The following is a 20,952-nucleotide window of genomic DNA, read 5'->3' as shown; positions in this document are numbered from 1 at the left end:
TAGGACAGAGCGGCCAGACTCCGTTATAAACAATGAAAAACTGCGAGTATCAACAAATAGACCCGCAAGCACTTCCGACGCCCACCCCGACCCCTCAGCCTCATCATGGGAATGACACGGAGAAGAAGAAGGAGCCGAGAAGACCCAGGAGAAAGTGGGAAGTTTTCCCCGGAAAGAATCGCTTCTACTGCGATGGACGGATCATAGTGGCCCGACAGAGTGGGGTCCTTCCCCTTACCCTGGGTCTCATCCTCGTCACAAGTGGTTTATTTTTTATATTTGAGTGAGTTCGTCTTATATTATATGGTTCTGTAATACTGATTGCGAGTTCCGTTCAAAAGTTGTCCACAGATGATACAAAGCTGCTTTTTAATCGATATTTTAATGAACTGAGCCCTGTCTGGCGCATCAAATCTGTTTTATTTATTTATATTGTTTGTCTGTTTGTTTGTTTTTTCCAAAAGCAAGAGACTCGCTAACATACAGTTGGACTTAGCAGGATGATATTTAATGATGCAGATTGCTCAAAAAAACAAAGCAAAACAAAAAAAAAAAATACTGACCAAAGCGCATTTTTGACCCTGCACTGTATCGATATTTGTTTTAACCTGTGTGTTGCAATTATGTTTATTTTTAATGTTTTTTTTCTTAATATTTGAAGCTAAGTGCACATTTTTAAGAAGTAGTGCTTAATAATAGAAACAGGATTCTTTCTGCCACAGTAGAGTGAAAATGTGTTCAGTCTTCTGGGAGTTTTATGGCAATTAAAAGAGTTGAATGTTAATTAAAATTAGATCCATCAGTGAGTTAAAGAAAAGAAGAAGGTAGGCTCAGTTATATGTGACAGAACATTGTCTGCATCTTTTCCCAGTGTGCCTTGGTAATTACCCCTGCCTGTGTTTGTTTCTCAGTTGTCCATTCCTGGTCAAACACCTGACCAGCTGCATACCTGTTATTGGAGGAGTCCTCTTTGTGTTTGTGCTCATCACCTTGCTCCAGACCAGCTTCACCGACCCCGGCATCCTGCCCAGAGCAACACCAGATGAGGCTGCAGACATTGAGAAACAGATTGGTAATGTCTAACAGCTGCACTAGTAACTATGAGGTTGTCTGCAAGGCCTTTGAATTTGACGTCCCGAATTGTTTCCTACAGACTGACATTCTGTTGGAAACACTGCTGGATAATAGGAGGAGTGGGGCTATATGCACTTGAGTGTACTGTGCGCTAAACATCAGTCTCTGGGGCTGAAAAGGCTTAAATGCCCAATATCTGCAGTTCCTCAAATAGCCACTGGAGGCAAACTCCAAAAACAAGCCAACCCAATGGTGGCACTGAGAGGTCAAATGGACTGCAACTCAAGAAAAAGCCTGCATATAGAAAAATGCAGTAAAAGCACTCAAAATAAAACACAAGTGTTTCTGAGAAGGTGATAACGTGACAGACTAGCTGTGGCTGTAACGAAAACCAAAACATGCGATTTATACACATGAATCATGTGATTAGATAGCAAGATACATTTAAAATTGCCTCTATAGTTCCCCCCCTCATAATAACTCCATGGTGGATGGTTTTTTGTATACAGTGCTTAACAAATGTATTAGACCAGCTGTCATAAAAACAGAAAACACAAATATTTTAGAAATTTGTCAAAAACTTGTTAAAAAAAGTAAAAACATAATATTATTTATTATCCATATTTTTATATCCAAATCAGAGAAGAAGTCAGAAGTGAATCAAACATTAGATTCAACCATTAAAACAATTTTTTTTTCTGTTCAGGAATTCAACTAAATAGCTAATTTGGCATCTCAATAAAAAAGAATAAAGGTGGATTAACATTGCAGAAATACAAAAAGGGATTTTGGTAAGCAGCTGTGAGGCATCTGTAGCATAAACCTTACACTGGGTGGTGTAAGGCTTTCTAATTATCAGCATACTGGTGGTGGAGACATGACCCTCTTGATTGATATGTCTTCTGATACAGAGAACTGTAGTCGATACATCTCGCCTTCACTACCTTTTGGTGTGTTTTCTGGTTGTTTCATATGATTGTTTGATAAATAATGTGCCTTCTTGTAAAGTACAGCCCGTCTAAGAAGTTTGTGCTTCGGATTGGGTGAGTAATATTTTAGTCTGTGCTGTGCTAGCAGATATAAGTGTGTTTGTTGTACGCGTGCAGTTTATGTAAGTAGCCTGCTAATCAAGCATGCTAGCATTAGTTGGTAACCTAGCACCCTGTTATACAGATTTTGTCAAACAAGAATGATAAGAATTGTTCTTAATAAATCAGCCATGTTGGTAATGATGGTGCTCACTGACACATATGGAAAAGGAAAAATTAGTCACCAAATATACTTGGTTGGCCTAAAATCTGTGTGCAGGAAATGCTGTCCAGTGTTGTCACATTTTTTCTCTTTTGGGATATTTCTGCACTGTGTTTTGGCTCTAAAGTTTCGTATAGGACGGGGAATCTTACCCATAAACCAGTACTGCTTAAACACAGGTTATTTTATTCCAAGTTATTGAAGAGTCAGTGGCCTTGACTTTGTTTTGATTAAAACACCATTCATAGTTTCAAGAGAATGAAAGCGCTGTTCTCGTGTGGCTAATTATTTATTCTGGAATCACACATGCGTGTACATTTTAATGGCTCAGTCACAATTTAAAATTCTTCAGGTCATTTTAATGATGCGGAAGTCATCAAGACATAAAAGAACACAAGTGGAATTTGCTGTGTAATAAACGTCATGTTGGCACGTTGAAAAGTGTCTGCTGCCTTCTAATTTTGGAGTGAAGTTTTCACTAGATTTTATACAGATTTATTTTCCCCAATCTTTCACACCTCAGACCTGTTCAAAGCTCATCAGTTATGTTCACTGTCAGTTTTATGCCATGCCAATATTATTTTTACTTTCCATATGACTTGCATCGTTATAATGACCTGCATGTCTAAAGCTGGCTTTCTGTGCACTTTGGAAACTCCTACTCATGACCAGAGTTTAGGCAGTGGTGATGTAAGATCCACATGTTATCCAACTGAACTGTACTACAGCTATTTTTGAAATGAAGATTCTGGCGTGACTGTTGAACATTTATTTGGGCCCCAATGTTTCAGGAAAGATTCTGGAAAGCTCTCTTGTGTAGCTTCTTAGTTTGAATTAGCGCACGGTTTAGTATGGTATGGAATGGATGACACCGACTATTGTAAAAATAAAAATAAATAAAAAAAACCCCCATAAGGAACCATCTGTAAGTTGCGCAAAAAGAATAGTGGGTATTTCTTTTCTTTTTTTTTCTATTATTTTTCTCATGTTGGTCAACCTCTCAGGCACAGTGTCCAAGTTACTGGGAGAGAGTTTTTGCAGGTTAGTCATTTTGTGAAAGATGACACATCATTTTCCATCTGCTGTTACGAGCTGCACACCTGACACCAGATGTCTTTCTGCTCAGGCTATTATTGGGCTATAATCCACCCCTCGCCCTGAGTAAGAGTGGATAAAAGCGCAAGTTGTTACAACCCAGTGAAGTGGTCAGACCTGATTTTACAAGGATGTGAAGTGTGACAGAAAATGATTATAGGTTGAAATTGTGTACATTAAAACAGGATTCATATGTACACTATGCTTCATTGATTGACAGTGGGAGTACCTGACATCTGGGGTGTCTTTGCTAGTGGGATAGTCAAAGCAGTAACAGCTAGCCATTAACAAGGCAAGCTAATTGAGCTTTAATGATCACTTAGCATGAGTCACACTAACTGCCTGTTGCTAATGTTCTCCATTTTGATGCTGAATTACACAAACTTCCTTTATATTTTAATAACACGATGTGATGGATGGATTTGATTAGCTGCCATGGTGCTGGCATTGGAGAACTTTCTCAACTTTTAAGTGCAAGCACTGAAAGCAAAACAAAGGTCCAGATTCACAGTTTAGTTGTGCACTGCATTTAAAGTCAATGAGAGGTGTGGGGATTGAAGTTTGAAATGCAAATGTGTAAATCCCTGTTTTGTGTGCATGGAGACTCTCCAGGCACTCCAGGTTCTTCAAACTGCCCATAGACACAAGCAGTGTTCAGGTTCATTTGTGTTTCAAAATTGGCTTTAGGTTTGAATATGAGTATGAATGTTTGGCTCCATGTTCTAGCCCTGCGACACACTGGCCACCTGTCCAGGGTGCACTCCCCCTTTCCCTGTGGGTTCAAGTCTGTAGCAGTGATTGAGGGAAAACTTTCTGAAATGATCTTTTAGAGCAATCTTCAAAAGGTTTTTAATGAGAAGCTCAAAGTACTGACCAGAGATGCGTGCAGCCCTAATGATGTGCACACATTGCTGATAATGTGATGGTATCCATTCACACTTTTATCGTGCTTTAAAGTGGTTTGTGAATGTGACACTTGTAAGTTTGCTGCCATGACTTTGATGGAAGTGGAAACTCGATGCTTACTGCAGCAATAACTGCACACCTACCTTAGATTTAAAGCACAACACTGTGTCCCTATTTTCACTGTTCTTCTCTGTAGACAACACTGGAAACACCAGCTATCGACCTCCGCCTCGCACCAAGGAAGTGCTAATCAATCAGCAGGTGGTGAAGCTCAAGTACTGCTTCACCTGCAAGATGTTCCGCCCTCCGCGCACCTCCCACTGCAGCCTGTGTGACAACTGTGTGGGTGAGCTGTGAACACACAGCGACACTGACATTTACAACCCATAAATAATAAAAAGAGGCTTCACAGAGCTGCAGAGAGCGCACTTTTATATAGCTCAGTGCTCTAGAGTTTTTTTTAACATTCCTAAAATGTGAGTTGATCACTGTCTTTCAGAGAGATTCGACCATCACTGCCCCTGGGTTGGGAACTGTGTAGGGAAACGTAACTACCGGTTTTTCTACACCTTCATCGTGTCGCTCTCCTTCCTGACGGCGTTCATCTTCGGCTGTGTGACCACACACCTAGCACTGAGTATGTGGTTTTGCTCTGATCTGCAGGTGTTTCATGCTTGGGAAGTAGCCGGCTTCAAATAGCGCCTGCTTGTTTGTTTTGTTTCATTTGGACTGCCAGGCGCGGTTCACAACAGCAGAGCAGTTTAATGTCTGACAAAAGCCATATACGTGGATCAGCTCGGTCATTTCCCACACGAATTAAATTTTATCATCCTGAAATCCTGCTCACTTTCCTCTTTTTCAGGAGCTCAGGGCGGGAAGGGCCTAGTGTTTGCGCTTCAGGAGAGTCCGGGGAGATATCCTGTACCGAATAAGATTTTTTTACTCAAAAAACACAGTCAGTGACAGAAGTCGGATGAAAATCAGTCAGCTTGCATATGTATATATAACATATACATAGACACCATTGCCATCTGTGATCATTTTTCTTATTTGTACTGTTTTTAACCGTGTTTTTCTTCACTTTATATTAGGAAACAAAAATTACTGTAATCCGTAGGGAAGTACAGACTGAGGCTTTCTGGGCTGATATCAGGTTCTAAATAACAATTTGGCAAATATCCAGTGCTCGAATGGGGATATGTTTTAGTTGATTAGCTGTTGTTATGTCTTATATATTTCTTGGATCGTGCCAGTGAAACAAATTTGGCACAATTTTCAAGCCTTTTGTTTTTTCTTATGTAGCCAGTGTTTTGATAACTTTCCTTTCCTTGACTCAGTCTTTCACTGCAGTGGAGCTGGTGATATGTTTCTTTTCAGTTTGGTCCATTTTGGGCCTCTCAGGCTTCCATACATACCTGGTTGCTTCCAATCTTACCACTAACGAAGACGTGAGTACCCAAAGCTGCTTTTATGACTCAGTTTGTTAGACGACATCATGTTATTTTGTTCATTTTGTGATGCTTGTTAACTCAAAGAAAATATATTCTGTATGTAATTTGTAAATATATTTAATATTAATTTTCTGTTAGTGTGGAAGTATATTTAACATTAGAATACTTTTAATTAACAATAACAATAGTAACAACAACACAAATATTAATACTAATATTTTGTTAGTAGTAAGGGAAATCTTGCAGATACTTTTGTATTCACAAAGTGAACAAACTCTACTTCCAAAATAATGTTTGGGGAAAAACATGTCATATGTTTTATATCAGAATCAGATCAGAATCAGAAAGACTTTATTTATCCCCAAGGGGCAATTATATGTGATTTGTTTTTATTTTTTATATTTATATTTTTTTAGATTAAAGGCTCCTGGTCAGGGAAGAGTGGAGAAGATGTTACAAACCCATACAGTCATAAAAACATCTTTATCAACTGTTGCTCGGTGCTTTGTGCGCCCATGCCGCCAAGGTTGGTCCTCTTTATGAATTACTCCTTCCATCATTAAATCTTTAATATCGAGTCCAAGTAACAAAGAGAGATGCTTGTGAGGATCCTTGTATATTAGTTTTAGCTATTTTATTACTAATGGGCTGTTTAAGATGGTGCATATTTCATTTGCAAGCATGCATACTTTATGAAAGAAGCAATCACTGATAATTTTAAATAAGTTTGTATGAGTTGATAAAGAGAGCGCAGTACTAATAAACCTGTAGCAATAGCAATCAGCTGGATTGTGGCTATTTTTGAATTACAGAGCTTCAGTTCATTGTTTAATTGCAATTTAGTTTTATGTGTGTAAGTAGCAGCAGTTTAGTTGTCTCAACCACTTACTATTACAAGATAAAGAGTCTCAGATGGAAAACCAGACAGCCAAGAGAGTAAGTAGTTGGAGATGGCGGGGAGGAAGAATTCCTAATTCTTAATCTGTGATGTGCGTTCTGCATTCATGACAAAGATGACAAGATATTGGTATTAATGGAGGAACATCCTCGCCTCATAACCTGAACATTCGTATCTTTCTGTGCCATTTCAGCTTGATTGACAGACGGGGTTTCCTGCCGGCAGATGAGTCTGCCCAGACTGGCAGTGCTGACATCGAGCTGCCCACCCTGGCCGCTAAAAGCGAGATAAATGTGGTAGGAGCTGCTTTTGCATTGCAGAAATCCCCCTCTCCCGTGCCTGCACCCTGTGACTGCCACCAAAACTCTTTCTGTGCCTGAGAGAAACCTCGTTGCCTGCTGTAGCCCCAACCCAGCATCTGTCTGCTGCCTGTTGTTGACTGTCATGTAAAGGTTTGGTGTATTAACACTCTAGTCAGAGGTTTATCGCACAGTATTATGCCTCTTATTGGAAGTTAAAGGGATAGTTGAACGTTATGGCGCATTTGTTTGGTTTGGTTGGTGGAGTTTAAAAAAATGTTTTTTCTATTATTCTATTTCCTATTCTAGTAAAGAGCTGCAATGTTTTTAGCTCAGTTTTACTTATTAATTTATTATGATTATGAAAAACAGATAGGGTACTAGTTAGGAGTACTTACTTGCCACTCAACACCTGTTTTGGTTTTAAACCGAAAGCTGAAGGACCTAGAAGAACATCAAATGAAGAGAATGTATTTGGGGGCTTTTGAAGCAGTACAATCACAGTTTGAAGACTGCTTAAACTGGGTTACTTTATACATTTTTAATATTTTATGACATTATTACATATCAACATTATTTTGAAACTGAGTTGTCCTATCTTTAAGAACTCCTTATTAACTAAATATAAAAAAAAATTAGAGAAGTCTGTTTATGGTCTGTGTGTTTGAAAGATGAGAGCAGTAGTGGTAGACAAGTATTTTGGATTTTTAAATTGCTAACTGTCATTATTGGTGTTCCTATACTGGTTAGACTCTACAAAGGACAAACTGTTCTATTTGTTATATTCTACTAATTCTAATGGTTGCCAAACCATGTTTGTATTGATATATACTGAGGTGTCAAAACTCATCATTAAGGGTAGAGGGGGATGTCATCAAATGCAAGAGTTAAAGGAAGAGTCGGGGGAGGGATATAATATTTTTATAAATGATCGAGGGGGCACAACCACACATGGACAACCATTCACACCTATGGGAAATTTAGAGTTTCCAGTTAACCTATCCCTACTAAGTGCATGTCTTTGGACTGCGGGAGGAAGCCGGAGTACACGGAGAACACCCACGGAAACACAGGGAGAACATGCAAACTCCACACAGAAAGACCCTGGGCCCGATCTTCTTGCTGTGAGGCAACAGTGCTAACCGCTGTGCCACCGTGCTGCTCATACATGATTTATGACTTCGTAGAGTGACCACTAGAGGTATGTTAATTGTCACGAAGTCCCTGCCCTGAGGTCTGCTGCTAGCAGGACTCTTTGAATTGCGCATTACTGAATAATTATTAAGTTGAATTGTCAAAGACGCAGACAATTAAATTAAAAAAAAGAAAAAAACTCATAAAGACCAACAGTAACCAGTCACCCAGTAACACCTCTTAATCTTGTTTGTTTCTTAAAAAAACAAAATGTTAACGTATTGATTTATAATTTTTGTTGAAGGCATATCTTAGAAATATAGATGACAAACATGAAAAAGTAGCTCTAATGTCCAGGTTTAAATAAGAGAACTAATGATGCTTTGGCAGGTGCGTATTTTAATTCAGGAAATAGTCAACTGGGGTCCTGCTGCTGTTTTTTTTTTTTTTTTTTTTTTTAAACTTGAACTACTTTGTTAAAGTGTAATTTAATATGGTGTCTTTAGCTGTTGTTCAGCCATGTCTACCTCATGGAAATGCACACATAAAATTCTTCTTGTGCTATTTTTAATAGAGAGTACTACTCTCTGTATGCACATTTTTCCTCAGTGTTTACTTCTATGCAGTATCGTGTGCCAGCTCCGGGTGTTTAGAGAGCAGGAGATGTAAGAAGTGTTTCCAGCTCCTCCTCACAGAGCATCTCTCTTGCTGTTCTCTCTGACAGCAAGGGATATAAAAAGATACTTGAAGTGTTTTTAAGCCAGTTTTGTTTACAAGACTTGCCCAGAGTTCAGATAGAGTTGCAATCTGAGCCTCAATATATTCACATATCGCGTAGTACAGTGAGAGTCAGTTGAAGCTGGAGTCTTGTGTCTTTGAGTGTGTATAAGCTAGCCTTTTGAAGTCAGTTGAAAAGCTGGTGACGCTGTAAAGAAAGCTATTTCTGTAACAGCGGTTTGTAAATTTGAGTGTGTGCTGTTTGTTTTCTCCTGTCATGTCTGTCTGCATATAAAAGGTTAAAATGCCAAAAGATTTGTGACGAGGGAAGCTCCTCATGTCCTTCATCTCTTGCTTCCCGTCATGCCTTTGTTTCATTTTTACGTGTTTTTTTTTTTTTTTACGACGTTTCAGTTTTTAGTATCTGTAATGTATAACATTAAATTTTTGTCCATGCAGTTCATCATGTGTTGTCATTTTTCATTTTGTTTCCATCCATCATCACCGTTTTCCTATCACAGTACAAGGAGACATACTTTTCTATATTTTTCCTACGAGACAAACCCAGAATCAGTCCCTCCCTGTGTGTCTGCTCACCCAGTGCTGACTCACTGTTCTCTGTGTGGTGTGTCTCTGTGTCTGCGTCCCTCCACCAACACTAGGAGGAGAAGTGTCTGGACTTTGCTCTGTCCTGCACTGGCTGATTAGCCGCTGTTAGAGCAAAGAAAAGCGAGCCTTGAGCTTGGTAAGCCTGTATAGAGAAAGGGAGAGTGAGTGCAGACAGCCTGTGGCCGCCGTTGTCTTTGCATGCCCCTTTGCTGGGCTGCTTTACTCCCGCATGGCTTTAACCATTGCCAATGTTAAATGCATTGAAGTGTATAATTGATCCCAGTAAAGGGTGCATAGTTACGGATCAAACAACTCTCTTGTGCTAACCACCAGACTGTTTAAAGACTGACAAAAACAACTGTAGGAAGATGTTCATTCAGAGGTCAGTGAAACATAATGACAGCCATTAAACCAGCTTCTTAAGGAATGAACTGCAGGGCTTTAACAGTGCTGAGAGACTTCCCATGTGTGTATAATTTTTAGGTTTAGGGGTGGAAACAGTGTTGAAATATACCCATATGGTGACAGCACATTTTCTCGACCCTGAATTATACGTAGCGTATAAACTTTGAATACAAACTAGCATATGGAGAAAAAAAAAAAGGTTTAGCATTTAAATGAAAAATTTTCCAGAGCTTATGCTGTTAAAATTCATTCATTTGTCAGACTAATTTACATTCAAGGCTAAAGACATTTTGAAGCGAATTCGGGTGAATAGTTGCATTTAAAAAGTGCCCAAAGCAACATTTTATACTAAGAAATGATCAGTTCATGTAAAACGGGTTGCTCATAGTATCAAATATTATCACCAAACTGAACTTCCAGTCAGTTCTGTGCAGTTTACCAGCTCCTTTCAGCTCACTCTTTTGGTTTTACTGGTCTTAGTTTGGCCGAGCTAACTGCTACTTTCTATTTTCATTGTGTGTTAAATTGCTTTAGTAATAAAATGTACTTTTTAAAAGTACATTTTATGCTTATAAAGATCCCAGCCAATCTCTGTTTAATTCAGTGTTTTTTTTTTTATTTGGCGTCAGTTTAAAGAAAAGCATCTCAAGGCAGGTATGTTTATAAGGTAAAGGCTGTGTAACGTTACAGAGTGGGATAAAAACATCTGCCAACAAGCAGAAAGAAGTCAGGTTCAGGGTCTGCTGCTGTACTTGTAAACATTTACTGTTTTGAGCTACTGAACCTTTAATCTCAGTTCAGATTGACTTGGATGTGTCAGCTTGAAAATGTAAACTGTTAAATTGCAAAGAACCCACCACACAAATGCACGCTTGATAATGGATGCATTAACAGAGCCAATGCATCCAATCACTTCCTTTTAGCCAGCTTGTCCCAGTGGTCACTCATTGTATTACAGACAAGGGTTTTTCACATAAACCACAATTATAAAAGTTTATAAAGCATTTACTGAAGACCACTGACTGTAAACAATGCTAGGTTTTATCGTTTTGGTCGGGACGTCTTCGTCTGAAGATGGTTTAAAAAGCATAGAAGATGTTTGTTAAACTTCAACATCTCCCAGAAGAATCTTACAGTTTGTTTTCTCAGTGTAAAGCCTGACCTGAGTCTGATCCTTTGGGCAAGCGTGCAGGGATAGTGATATGGAGTTCTCTTTAATGGATCCAGCATGACGCGTAAGAAGCATCCACACTGGAAGAACTAGCAGTGATGATACCGTAAAAGATGGACTTATCTTCCTGTTCTGAGAAATGAAGCCTTTAAGAGGACGTGAAACACTACACGTAAAAAGGCTAATCTACATCACGGAGCCCTGCTCTCAAAAACTGTCTGTGAGTCTAGTCACGTTTGTTAAATTCTTTACAGCTAACGGCCAGATTTTCCCATTTCAGTGCAGGAAGCCAAATAATGAAAAGCCAATTACTGCGAAAGAGACAGACAGTGAAAGTGGACAGTATATCCTCGGTTTCTTAACGTAAAACTCATTGTTGCAGCCAGGGACAGCACAAAAGTGATCCCCTTAAACCACAGCTGTCAAACTCCAGTCCTCAAGGGCTGGTGTCCTGAAACCTTTCTGTGTACCTGCTGCAACACACCTGAATAACATTAGGTCATTAGCAAGACTGTAGAACTTGACTGCACGCTGAGGTGGCAATTCAGCCTTTTGATTCATGTTACAGCAGCATCTTTCAAACACATACACTTATTTAAAATTGCTTGAGTAGGGTTAGGGGTTGCCACCTCAGCATGCACTCAAGTTCTATAGAGTCTTGCTAATGACCTAATGTTATTCAGTTGTGTTGCAGCAGGGACATATTTAAAAGTTTCGGGACACCGGCCCTCAAGGACTGGAGTTTGACACACCTGCCTTAAACTCATTTTTAGTTTTGGTGTTATTTTTCTCTGAGTTATCGATTCTATGGGCTCAGTCACTCATTTTGGGAACTTGTAAATTTTGGTCATAATAAGGGTCAAAAAGCAGGATTATCCAGAGTGCGCTCATTGGCTAAGGACATGTGCTGTTTGAACGTGTTCTCCTCAAGGCTTCATAAAAGAATCTCACAAAACAGTCAGTGATGTCATAGTCACTATGTTCATCTTTTATGATATTTATGACAATAATGTGGGAACCAGAGGTAACAGAATATCAATGACATTCAGCAACTTTAACAGCGACAGGCAAAATAACTGCTGATGACATAAAGTGGGCAGGTTCTGAGTTAGACTTCTCACATTCTACTTGAATGGTGGAAACGACTACCAGCGAGAGTGAAGGATACGGTTGACTGACATATGATGGAATGCTTTTAATGTTCACTAGTGACCAGTCGTCAGTGATGAAGCCACAGGCACCAAGCAAACTGCTTCTTGTGTGGACGCCCTGTTAAAGTCTGAATATTCTGGCAGCTGCTACTTAAACTTCATCAATCCTTTTTTAGAACCAGCTCTTGCAAACTATCACGCTTTGTTTTAGTGCCATTCTAAAAGTTTGGTGTAATAAATAAACAGGCTTCTTGGGCTAAATCAAATATGAAATGTGACTGGCCAGGTTCAATGTGCATGCCTATGCATGTCTGTGGCATGAAATATTTTGGATATCCTGCTTGTTATATTTGCTGAAGTAATTTCAGAGACTGATGTGTTCCCTGTTAATATCACTAGCTTATTTTGTCACTTGTTTTATTACTTTTTTTACTTCCTCTTTCTTGCACTGCCCTTGCAGTGCACACAGGGAACTAAAGGTCTGCTAGAATCGGCTGCGCTTTCTCCGCTCCTGTCCACCTCGTGTCCTCAGGGGAAACCTCAGAATGCTCATTCCTGCCCAGAAACCAGCCCAGCGTTGAACTCTGACCCCACATCGGAGTTCTCTAAAGGCTGCAGGGGTAACCATACGTCCAGCTCCCATGGCGATACTTCTCGTCCACGTCACACCAAAGCTCGCTCAAAGAAATGCAGACGAGAGGCTCTGCATATTCCCAACCCTGCATTTGATGTCCCAGTTTCCCCTACCTCTCCGGACGCTGCCCCTGACTCCAAAGCCAGGAGCCACAAAGGAGGCAGCCTCACCCCGTTGCACTGACTGTCTTGAATGATGTTTTTCACAAGTCAAACACTGTTTGAGGCTTGCATGCTGTAACACAGTCAGATCCAAGCTATATGATTTTTTTTTTGTTTGGTTATTCCTGTTGGTTCTCTGAAACTCCAGGAGCGTTGAAGATGTTTGGTCACTGAGTAAGACAATCACAGTGGAAATAGGACAGATTTGATGAAGAGGATTCTAGATGCAACATAGCGCTGGTGTAGAGAAAAGTTCTAAGAAGGTTTGTGAGCCGTAGATTCTTGTGTAAAAAAACAAATTTACCAGCATGTCAGATTTCACCAAATTTGTGAAACAGCGGCTTTAATGTATCAGGTGGATGGAAGCTCTGAATTGTGTATATCTATAAAGAGAGGATCCTTGAAGGGAAAATCCACCCAAAAATGTTCACATCTCAAGCTGTACAGGCAGTGATTAATGGAACAAGTTGCAGGACTCGTTGACTAAAGCACTGTCCTCAAAACACTTTCATGTGGAATCACCCGTTTAGCTCACTGGGTTAAGCAGGCAACCCATTTGCCTCAAGACATGTCTTCCCCCTGGTTTTCTCCCAGGCTTCCTGTCTTCTCTTTGCTCTCCTATTGCAATATAATCCATATAATCTGGTACAGAATTTATATGGAGTAAATATTTAGTCACCACAGCCACCACAGGTGGGTAAGGTTTGGCCACCCCTTCTGCCCAGTAAGTGTGAAACGGCAATGTCTGCAAATAAGCCTTTACTGTGCAGTGGTTGAAATATCTACTTTATTCATTTGGATTGTTGTAGGGCTTTAGGGGTATGCCTGCTCTGTTCCACCACCTGTCATTGTCTGTTCTGCTAATTTAAATCTCTGAACTGGATCTCTGGGCTGTGTTTGAGGAGGTGATTCTTTTTGGAACATTTTTAATTAATTATTAATACTCTTAATAAGCTTTTGTTTCAGTTTTACTATAGGGAAGTTATTCTTCTGTTACTTGACACTTTTAAAAACTTTTTTTTTTTTAAAGTTTTACATAAAAATGCTTGTTATGCATGAGTCCTCATGGCATACCTTTCTATGGCAGTCATGCCTAAATGATTAGGAATGATTTGGTACATCTGGTAAGCAATCATTTGGTACTACAACAATCTGTAAAATGGGGAAACAAGAACTAGAAATAGGTTCTGAGCTCAACCTGCCCACCTCTTTAAAAACTATCTGGCTCTGTGGCTGCTTCCACTGGGTTTCAGTCTAACAGAACCTGAGGGTACCAAATGCAGAGATGGGGATATAACTGAACTATGCACTTGTTTTTTCCCCCCACATCTATAATAATGCAGGCAAAGATTTGGTCCACTGACCTTAGTGACATTGAATATTGGATTAATCATTCAAATCTATATGTAAAACACCTAATTTTTCACTGAAGGTGATGACTTTGTGTTCTAAAATAAGCAAAATGTGAATGTTGTTGTGTGGATTTTTCCGATGACCTTGCACAAACAGCACAGTGGATAAGATGTAAATCAGTTTAGTGGTGTGTACTGTTGTTCAGATCTTCGTGCTGTAAAAAGGAATTGAGTGCAACTGCATGGTCATGACTAAAAGGTGTATTTTATGATGTTTCTTTAAATGCATTCAAACATTGCACCATCTCAACACACCTTTTTGTAGGAAACCAGTGTTGTGTTTCAAAACTGAAACAGCATTACTGATTCCCGCTTGTATTCTTGTCACCATCACACAATGATTTAAAGCTCCTTTTCACATGTCCACCTCCTGCTCACACACCTTGTGTCAGTAATAGCAATACCTTCTGTCTTCTCCTTTCCCTAAAATTGTTTTTCTTTGTGCACTTTGACAAATCTGAGACTTGTGTGAATGGAGGATGTACTGGTTTGTTCTCAGGTGAAAGCTTTAGGTTAGGTATTCAATATGCAAGTTCAATGTGACATGTGTTCACACACATTGTGACCCGATGGCAATAGCTGCACAAGAGTGCAAAGACCCCAACTATCATGTACACACTGTCCGTCTATAGTTCACCTAAAGAGTGTCTGTGCAGCATCTGCTGTGTCAAAAGTCACCCCAACACCCTCAGTGACATCACTAAGTGAATGCGAGTGATGCATTTATTAGGAGAAACATACTGTACTGTATTTGTACCAACTGTAAGGTAAATTAAGCCAATGCTCCTGTCAAAATAAAGGAAAGAAAAATACAACTCACTGAACAATCTGTGTATTTTTTAAGCTGACCACAAGGTGGCACTGGTGGTCCGTGAGCGTGAACTGGAGTCAGTAAATCAGTCAGTGAGCCACTGTTTGGACAATTTGGTGTTTTGTTTCCTCTTAGATGTTTAATAAAACGGAAAATAATCAAAAGATTTTTCTTTTTTCCTCTTTGCAATGGAAAAAAAAGATCACAGTACCACATCTGTGCAATTAGTAAAAAAATAAATATACTGTAGAGAATTTGGTGTAGAAAACATTAAGTCTGATTTTCAGGTTCATGTGGAGCCATGTGCTACATAAAAGTTTATTCAATACAAAGTATGAAACTTTTTTGTATTGAATGAGTAAGTTCTGTTTTTCAGAATCGTGAAACAAGCATCAGAAGCAAACAAGCTTCTTTTATTTAAGTCACAATTCTACAGAAGGAACACTACAAATATTTTAAAATATGCTTAAAGGGCCAAAAGTAAAATACTCATTTTCAGTTTATTTATTTTATTGGATTATAACTGATTCCTTGATTTAAGTATTACTTTAATGTGTCAGTTGGAGAGGACTGTAATGATATATCCTATATAATCTTCCTGTTAAAAGGGAGTTTTTCCTTCCTACTGTTGCCAAAGTGCTTGCTCATAGGGGGTCATATGATTGTTGAGTTTTTCTCTGTATGTCTTATTGTAGAGTCTACCTTACAACATAAAGCACCTTGAAGCAACTGTTGTTGTAATTTGGCACTATATAAATAAAACTGAAATGAATTGAATATGCTAATGGGTAATTTTCTATACTTATAAATGTCCTAATATCCTGTGATGTGATGCTGTATATTTTAAAATCTGCAAAAAAAGTAAAGAAAAAACTATGCTGTGGAGTACCAAGTAGAATATTTTTCATTTAGTATAGTAGAAGTGGAAAGTAGAATAAGACAAAAAAAAAATGCACAAGTTATTCTGTTTCACTGCCATTCAATGTCTGGTTTAGTCATATAGCAATAAATCACAAAACAATCACCTCAAAGTGCTTTCTACTGCATGGTAACCCTACAGTATTCTGAAGAAAATCCCAACGATTAAATCAGCACTTTGCAATGTAGTAAGAAAAAACTCCCTTTTAGCAGGAAGAAACCTTCGGCAGTCCTAAGCTTGGGGAGGGGAAGTCATCTGCCACTACCATTTGGTGGGTGAGGAGAAAAGGAGAAACAAAAAGTGAGGATAGGGATCCAGAACAAAACACAGACTACAGTAAGAGAGAGTGAAGACAAAAGTTCAATGATGCACTTAACAGCAGAAAGCTCTGCCTCCCATTCTACTTTTAGAACTACGAGTCAGCCGGTAAGTCAGCCGAAGTGGTCTGTTGGGATAATATAGTACAATGAGAAGGATTTTAAATTTCAATTCTGGATTTAACGGGAAGCCAGCAAAGATAAAGTAATTACAGGGGAAATATGATCTCTCTTTCTAGTCCCCGTTAGTACTCTTGCTGCAGCTTTTTGGATTGACCAAAGATTGACTGAGAAAGCGGCATGAACTAGTTTTTCAGCATCACTCTGTGGCAGGATTAAAGAGATTGAACAGATGCAAGAAAGGAACCCTATATATATTTAATGTGTGTGTTGAAGAACATGTTGATTAAAAATGACACCAAGACTCCTCCAGTGTTACTGGAGGCCAAGGTAAGAATCTGGAGAGATACCATATTTCCAAGATCTTTAAGACATGTCTGTTTATCTAACTGATTTGTGTCATTTGGCTTCATAGATAAAGCTGGGGATCATCTGCATAGTGATGACAATGTATGTTGCATTTTCTAAGTTTAGTGAAGTAGAACTGGTCCCAGCATAGAACCCAGTGAAACTCCTTGACTAACTGTCATGTGTCTAGAAGACTCTCCGTCTTCATGCGCAAATTGGAATTTATGAGCTGGATGCAATTTCAACTATTGCAGTGCATTTCCTTTAATACCTGCAATGTGTTTTGTTTAATGTGTTTGAATTATGCCTGGGATTTAAAGCTCGCTGATTTATTGCTTTCTTTTTATCCAGAGTCGTACACAGTAAGGATGTAAAACTATTAACAAGATCATCTATCTCTGTTGGAGTAAAGTTGGATTGTTGCTCTGGTTCACGTTGTTAATAGACCTCTCTGCACTGAATCTTACTTGTTATTAACCCCTGTCTCTCTTCCACAGCATGTTTTTATCCTGTCTTCCTTCTCTCTCCCCCGCCCCACCCCTCCCTGAGCCTGGTTCTGCTGGAGGTTTCTTCCTGTCAAAAGGGAGTTTTTCCTTCCCACTGTCGCCAAAGTGTTTGCTCATAGGGGATCATATGATTGGTGGGTTTTTCTCTGTATGTTTTATAGGGTCCACCTTACAATATAAAGTGCCTTGAGGCGACTGTTGTTGTGATATTCTTTGTGAATATCTGTAACAAATAATTTTTTTTTATAGTAGTTAATCTTTTAGGTGGTCTGGGAGCAGATAGTCTCTAGAAGGGTAGGGTTTTGTGTCTAATGGCCATTATTCTGTTTAAATGAATTAGTCTCTATTAAAATTAATTGTTCAGTTTGTGAGTCCATGCTTATTGTAAGTGGTAACTGACTAAGGAAACAAACCTGAGATTAACTAACTAATTAAGAAATCAAGTGAAGACGTAAAGGCATATTAAATTTATATTGCAGTTCTCTAATTTGCTCTCATGTTATGGTGTTATGCAGTGTAAGATTAACACTGTGAGACATTAGTGTTGGGACACCAGGGAAGGCTGGACACACCTCTGAGCAAAACACAATGAAACAATGCTTAAAAGCCAGATTATCCAGTTGTGTCAGAAAAGGACTGGAGTTGAGTCTAGAGACAGAGAGAGAGAGATGAATGCAATTGTTGCTGTGTCTTCCTCTTTGTCACCAGCTTCCTCTGATCAGCCCTGGCTAACCTGTAGTTATATTTTTCTATTATCTTCAGCAGTTAATTGAATAAGCACATTGTAAGGTAAGGTTATATAGGAGATTTTAATCGCTGATCACTAAGACAATGATTAATTATAAAGGAATGCCACACTAATTATAAATGACAGAAAATATTTAATAGAAGAACAGCAGGTTGAAGCTGTGCTATGAAAGGAACCCAATCCAGATTAGTCAAGTGTGACATGCTTGGAGCAGATACCAATTGACCACTTTAGCCAGGGCCATGCTTGCAGGTACCTGATTGTCAGCACCTGGAGTACCAGAAGGTTAATAGGAGGATAAGCTGTTCATGGGCAAAACCCACAAACTCAACTTTGCTGTTCAACCCAAAAATCTATTTTCCTTTCAAATGTGGCACCATTTATGGTGAAATAAACAGCCTTTCTAACTGAATAAGATTTATTGTAAAGAAGCATTAAGTTTATATTATATTCCAGTCACCTTCAGGTCTTTCTCCCTTTGCATCTGGCCATTTAGTATTGCTAGAAATCGCTCACACTGTTGTGCTGATTCATGGTCAAATTAATTTAGATATTATGTCTGAATGAACATACAAAATCTGTAAGCATGGAGAGTTTTTGAAACAGATTATTTCTATTTACCATTTATAGCCCATTTGTATTCCAAGTTATGTTAACACAGAGAGTATAAAAGATGTGACGTCACCTAATGGAGCTGTCAAGTCCTGTTTTGAAGCCTTAAGATAAGATTTGCGGCGATCACCACCTTGGTTGCTAAAAGCCACATTTGATGAGAAGGAGTGATTCTAACTATGTAACTGCAGGTTATTAGCTAATGACTTTTGACTGACAAGTCAAACAGTGTGTAATTACATACCTCCAAAACCAGTGACTGAGCCCATAACCTTAGCAGGCAAGTATTTATAGAGGTCAAAATTAAAAGCTGTTTTTGCAGACTTTTTGGAAACTTGACATGTTTTTGTCAAAAATTTCCAAAGTGCTTTTTAAAACAAAAACAAAAACAAAGGAAAGATGGATATACAAAGTTCTCACAAACATTTCCAAATGTCAAGAACTGGAGTGAGAAGTATCATCAAGAAATTCAAAGAGAGCCAAACAATACACAACAAGCCTGGCAGAGGTAGGAAGCAAACTATTAGAAAGAATGTGGATAGAAACTTAGTTATAGATGTGAACAACTGCTGAGACACAAGATAACGACTGAGCCAAGTTCGTCTCAAAGATGACAATCAAAAGAACCCTGCACAAAATTGGACTATAAGGTTGCAGAACAAGAAAAACCTCTGCAGATGAACCACCTTCAAGCCCACCTGAAGAATGCTAAAGACAACCTGGAGAAAGATTATGCATACTGGAAGCACACCTTTGGGTCAGGTGAGACAGAACTATAGCTCTTTTGTCACAGAGATGCTGCTTATGTTTGAAAGCAGCATCTCTTTCAAACTATAAGCAGTCAGCTGACAGAAAAGTACAAATGGACATGACAGGACTTTCAGAACGATCTAAAAATAAATGAATGAATAACAGCCACATTGAAAAAGGTCATTGGTGCTTTATGAGATGAACAGTACTGAACTGTAAAATCATTGTCCCTGATCTTTGTAAGAGCTCCCAATCACTGTGATTTCAGCGTGAACGAAAATGCTAACAGAAGACTGATTACTGTTTCTGAATTTTGCAGACATGACCAGACAAACACTATCATCTCTTTAAGCCCTAGGCCAGTTTTAAAAATAGACTTTAACCTGAAAAAAAAAATCCCCTAAATTCATTCAGTAACAGATGCAAAACTGTGAGGGCCACAATGAGCAATCGTGCCAGGCCAGAGTTCATCTAAGGATATTGTTGATGAAAACTATAAATCGGAAATTCAAGAATTTGATGTACGTTGATTTAATGGAAAAGGTAACTCCTAAATTTAGGAAAGGTAAAAAATCTTTTAAAAAATTCTGGGATCCAAAAGTTCCAGACTCGAATGTTAATGGTAAATAGGCTGGTACTGGTACCACAGGCTGAACAGAGGGGACTGTATTTCACTCTCCAAGGCACGAAACAGTGGAGGTTGGTAGCCTTGAGATACTTCCAAAGGAGAAAAGCTTGTTGTAGAGAATATCCATGTTATGCCCAAACTCCAGCCAAAACAACTGGGTGCTCCAGGTGGAAGGGTTGGATGAGACAACACGCTGAAGGGCAGCTTCCACGTCCTGATTCAGGTGTTCTGTCTGGCCATTGGTCTGAAGTTGGAAACCAGAAGATACACTTATTTGTGCCCCCAAAGCTGTACAGAGCACCTTGCAAGTGAACTGATGGCCCCGATCAAAGACATTGTCACAGGGTATACCATGAAGTTAGAATACATGTTTAACTAGGATTGCTGCAGTCTGGAATGCTGTTGGAAGTTTGGGGACTAACTATAAGTTAGCTGCACTTTAGAAGGCTAGTCAAAATCCAACAGTGATCAAGGCAGTGTGAGCACAGGAAAAAGTGTGAATGAACTAGAGGCTGAGCTAACGATTCAGGGATGCATTTCTCCATAGCCTCTCTTTCAGGATGTCACATCCTGTTAAGGCAACTAGTGGAGAATGATACGAGATAGGAGGTCTATGGCACAGTCGCATGCCTGCCAGGAGGGAAAGCATGGTATTAAAGGAAAACTTCTGTTAAGTCATGATCTTCAGGGACAGTGGTGAAAGCTATAGTAGAGCCCTGTGCGGGCCTATTTTTAAATTCTACTTCTGTCAATCCCAATTCAAGTCCAGCTACCACAGGGTGGTATGACAGGTAAGTGTTCACTGTTCTCAATGCATGCAAGGCA

General features: G+C 39.1%; 1 protein-coding gene across 1 annotated transcript; it reads left to right on the top strand.

The window, feature by feature from the left end:
• Window positions 1-24: 24 nt before the first annotated feature.
• On the top strand, window positions 25-15,187 carry zdhhc18b (zDHHC palmitoyltransferase 18b). Its single transcript, XM_085447127.1, has 9 exons — window positions 25-283; window positions 912-1,072; window positions 4,523-4,672; window positions 4,826-4,963; window positions 5,189-5,240; window positions 5,672-5,774; window positions 6,194-6,303; window positions 6,869-6,971; window positions 12,622-15,187. Exons 1-9 carry the CDS (start codon window positions 33-35, stop codon window positions 12,976-12,978), a joined length of 1,425 nt encoding a protein of 474 aa, XP_085303253.1. The 5' UTR covers window positions 25-32; the 3' UTR covers window positions 12,979-15,187.
• Window positions 15,188-20,952: the final 5,765 nt, after the last annotated feature.

Source organism: Copadichromis virginalis, linkage group LG22, assembly GCF_057382275.1.
Source record: "Copadichromis virginalis isolate Kocher_CV1m ecotype Utaka linkage group LG22, C_Virginalis_male_GT1.1, whole genome shotgun sequence".
Taxonomy (NCBI): Eukaryota; Metazoa; Chordata; class Actinopteri; order Cichliformes; family Cichlidae; genus Copadichromis; species Copadichromis virginalis.
Note: the sequence above shows the minus strand (reverse complement) of the source record. Positions and strands in the feature narration are given on the sequence as shown.

Excerpts from the sequence above, each read along its gene's own strand:
- zdhhc18b (XM_085447127.1), top strand. The coding sequence starts at position 33 with ATGAAAAACTGCGAGTATCAACAAATAGACCCGCAAGCACTTCCGACG. Across the intron at positions 5,775-6,193 it reads ATCTTACCACTAACGAAGAC|ATTAAAGGCTCCTGGTCAGG; the intron begins GTGAGTACCCAA and ends ATATTTTTTTAG. Across the intron at positions 6,304-6,868 it reads TGTGCGCCCATGCCGCCAAG|CTTGATTGACAGACGGGGTT; the intron begins GTTGGTCCTCTT and ends GTGCCATTTCAG.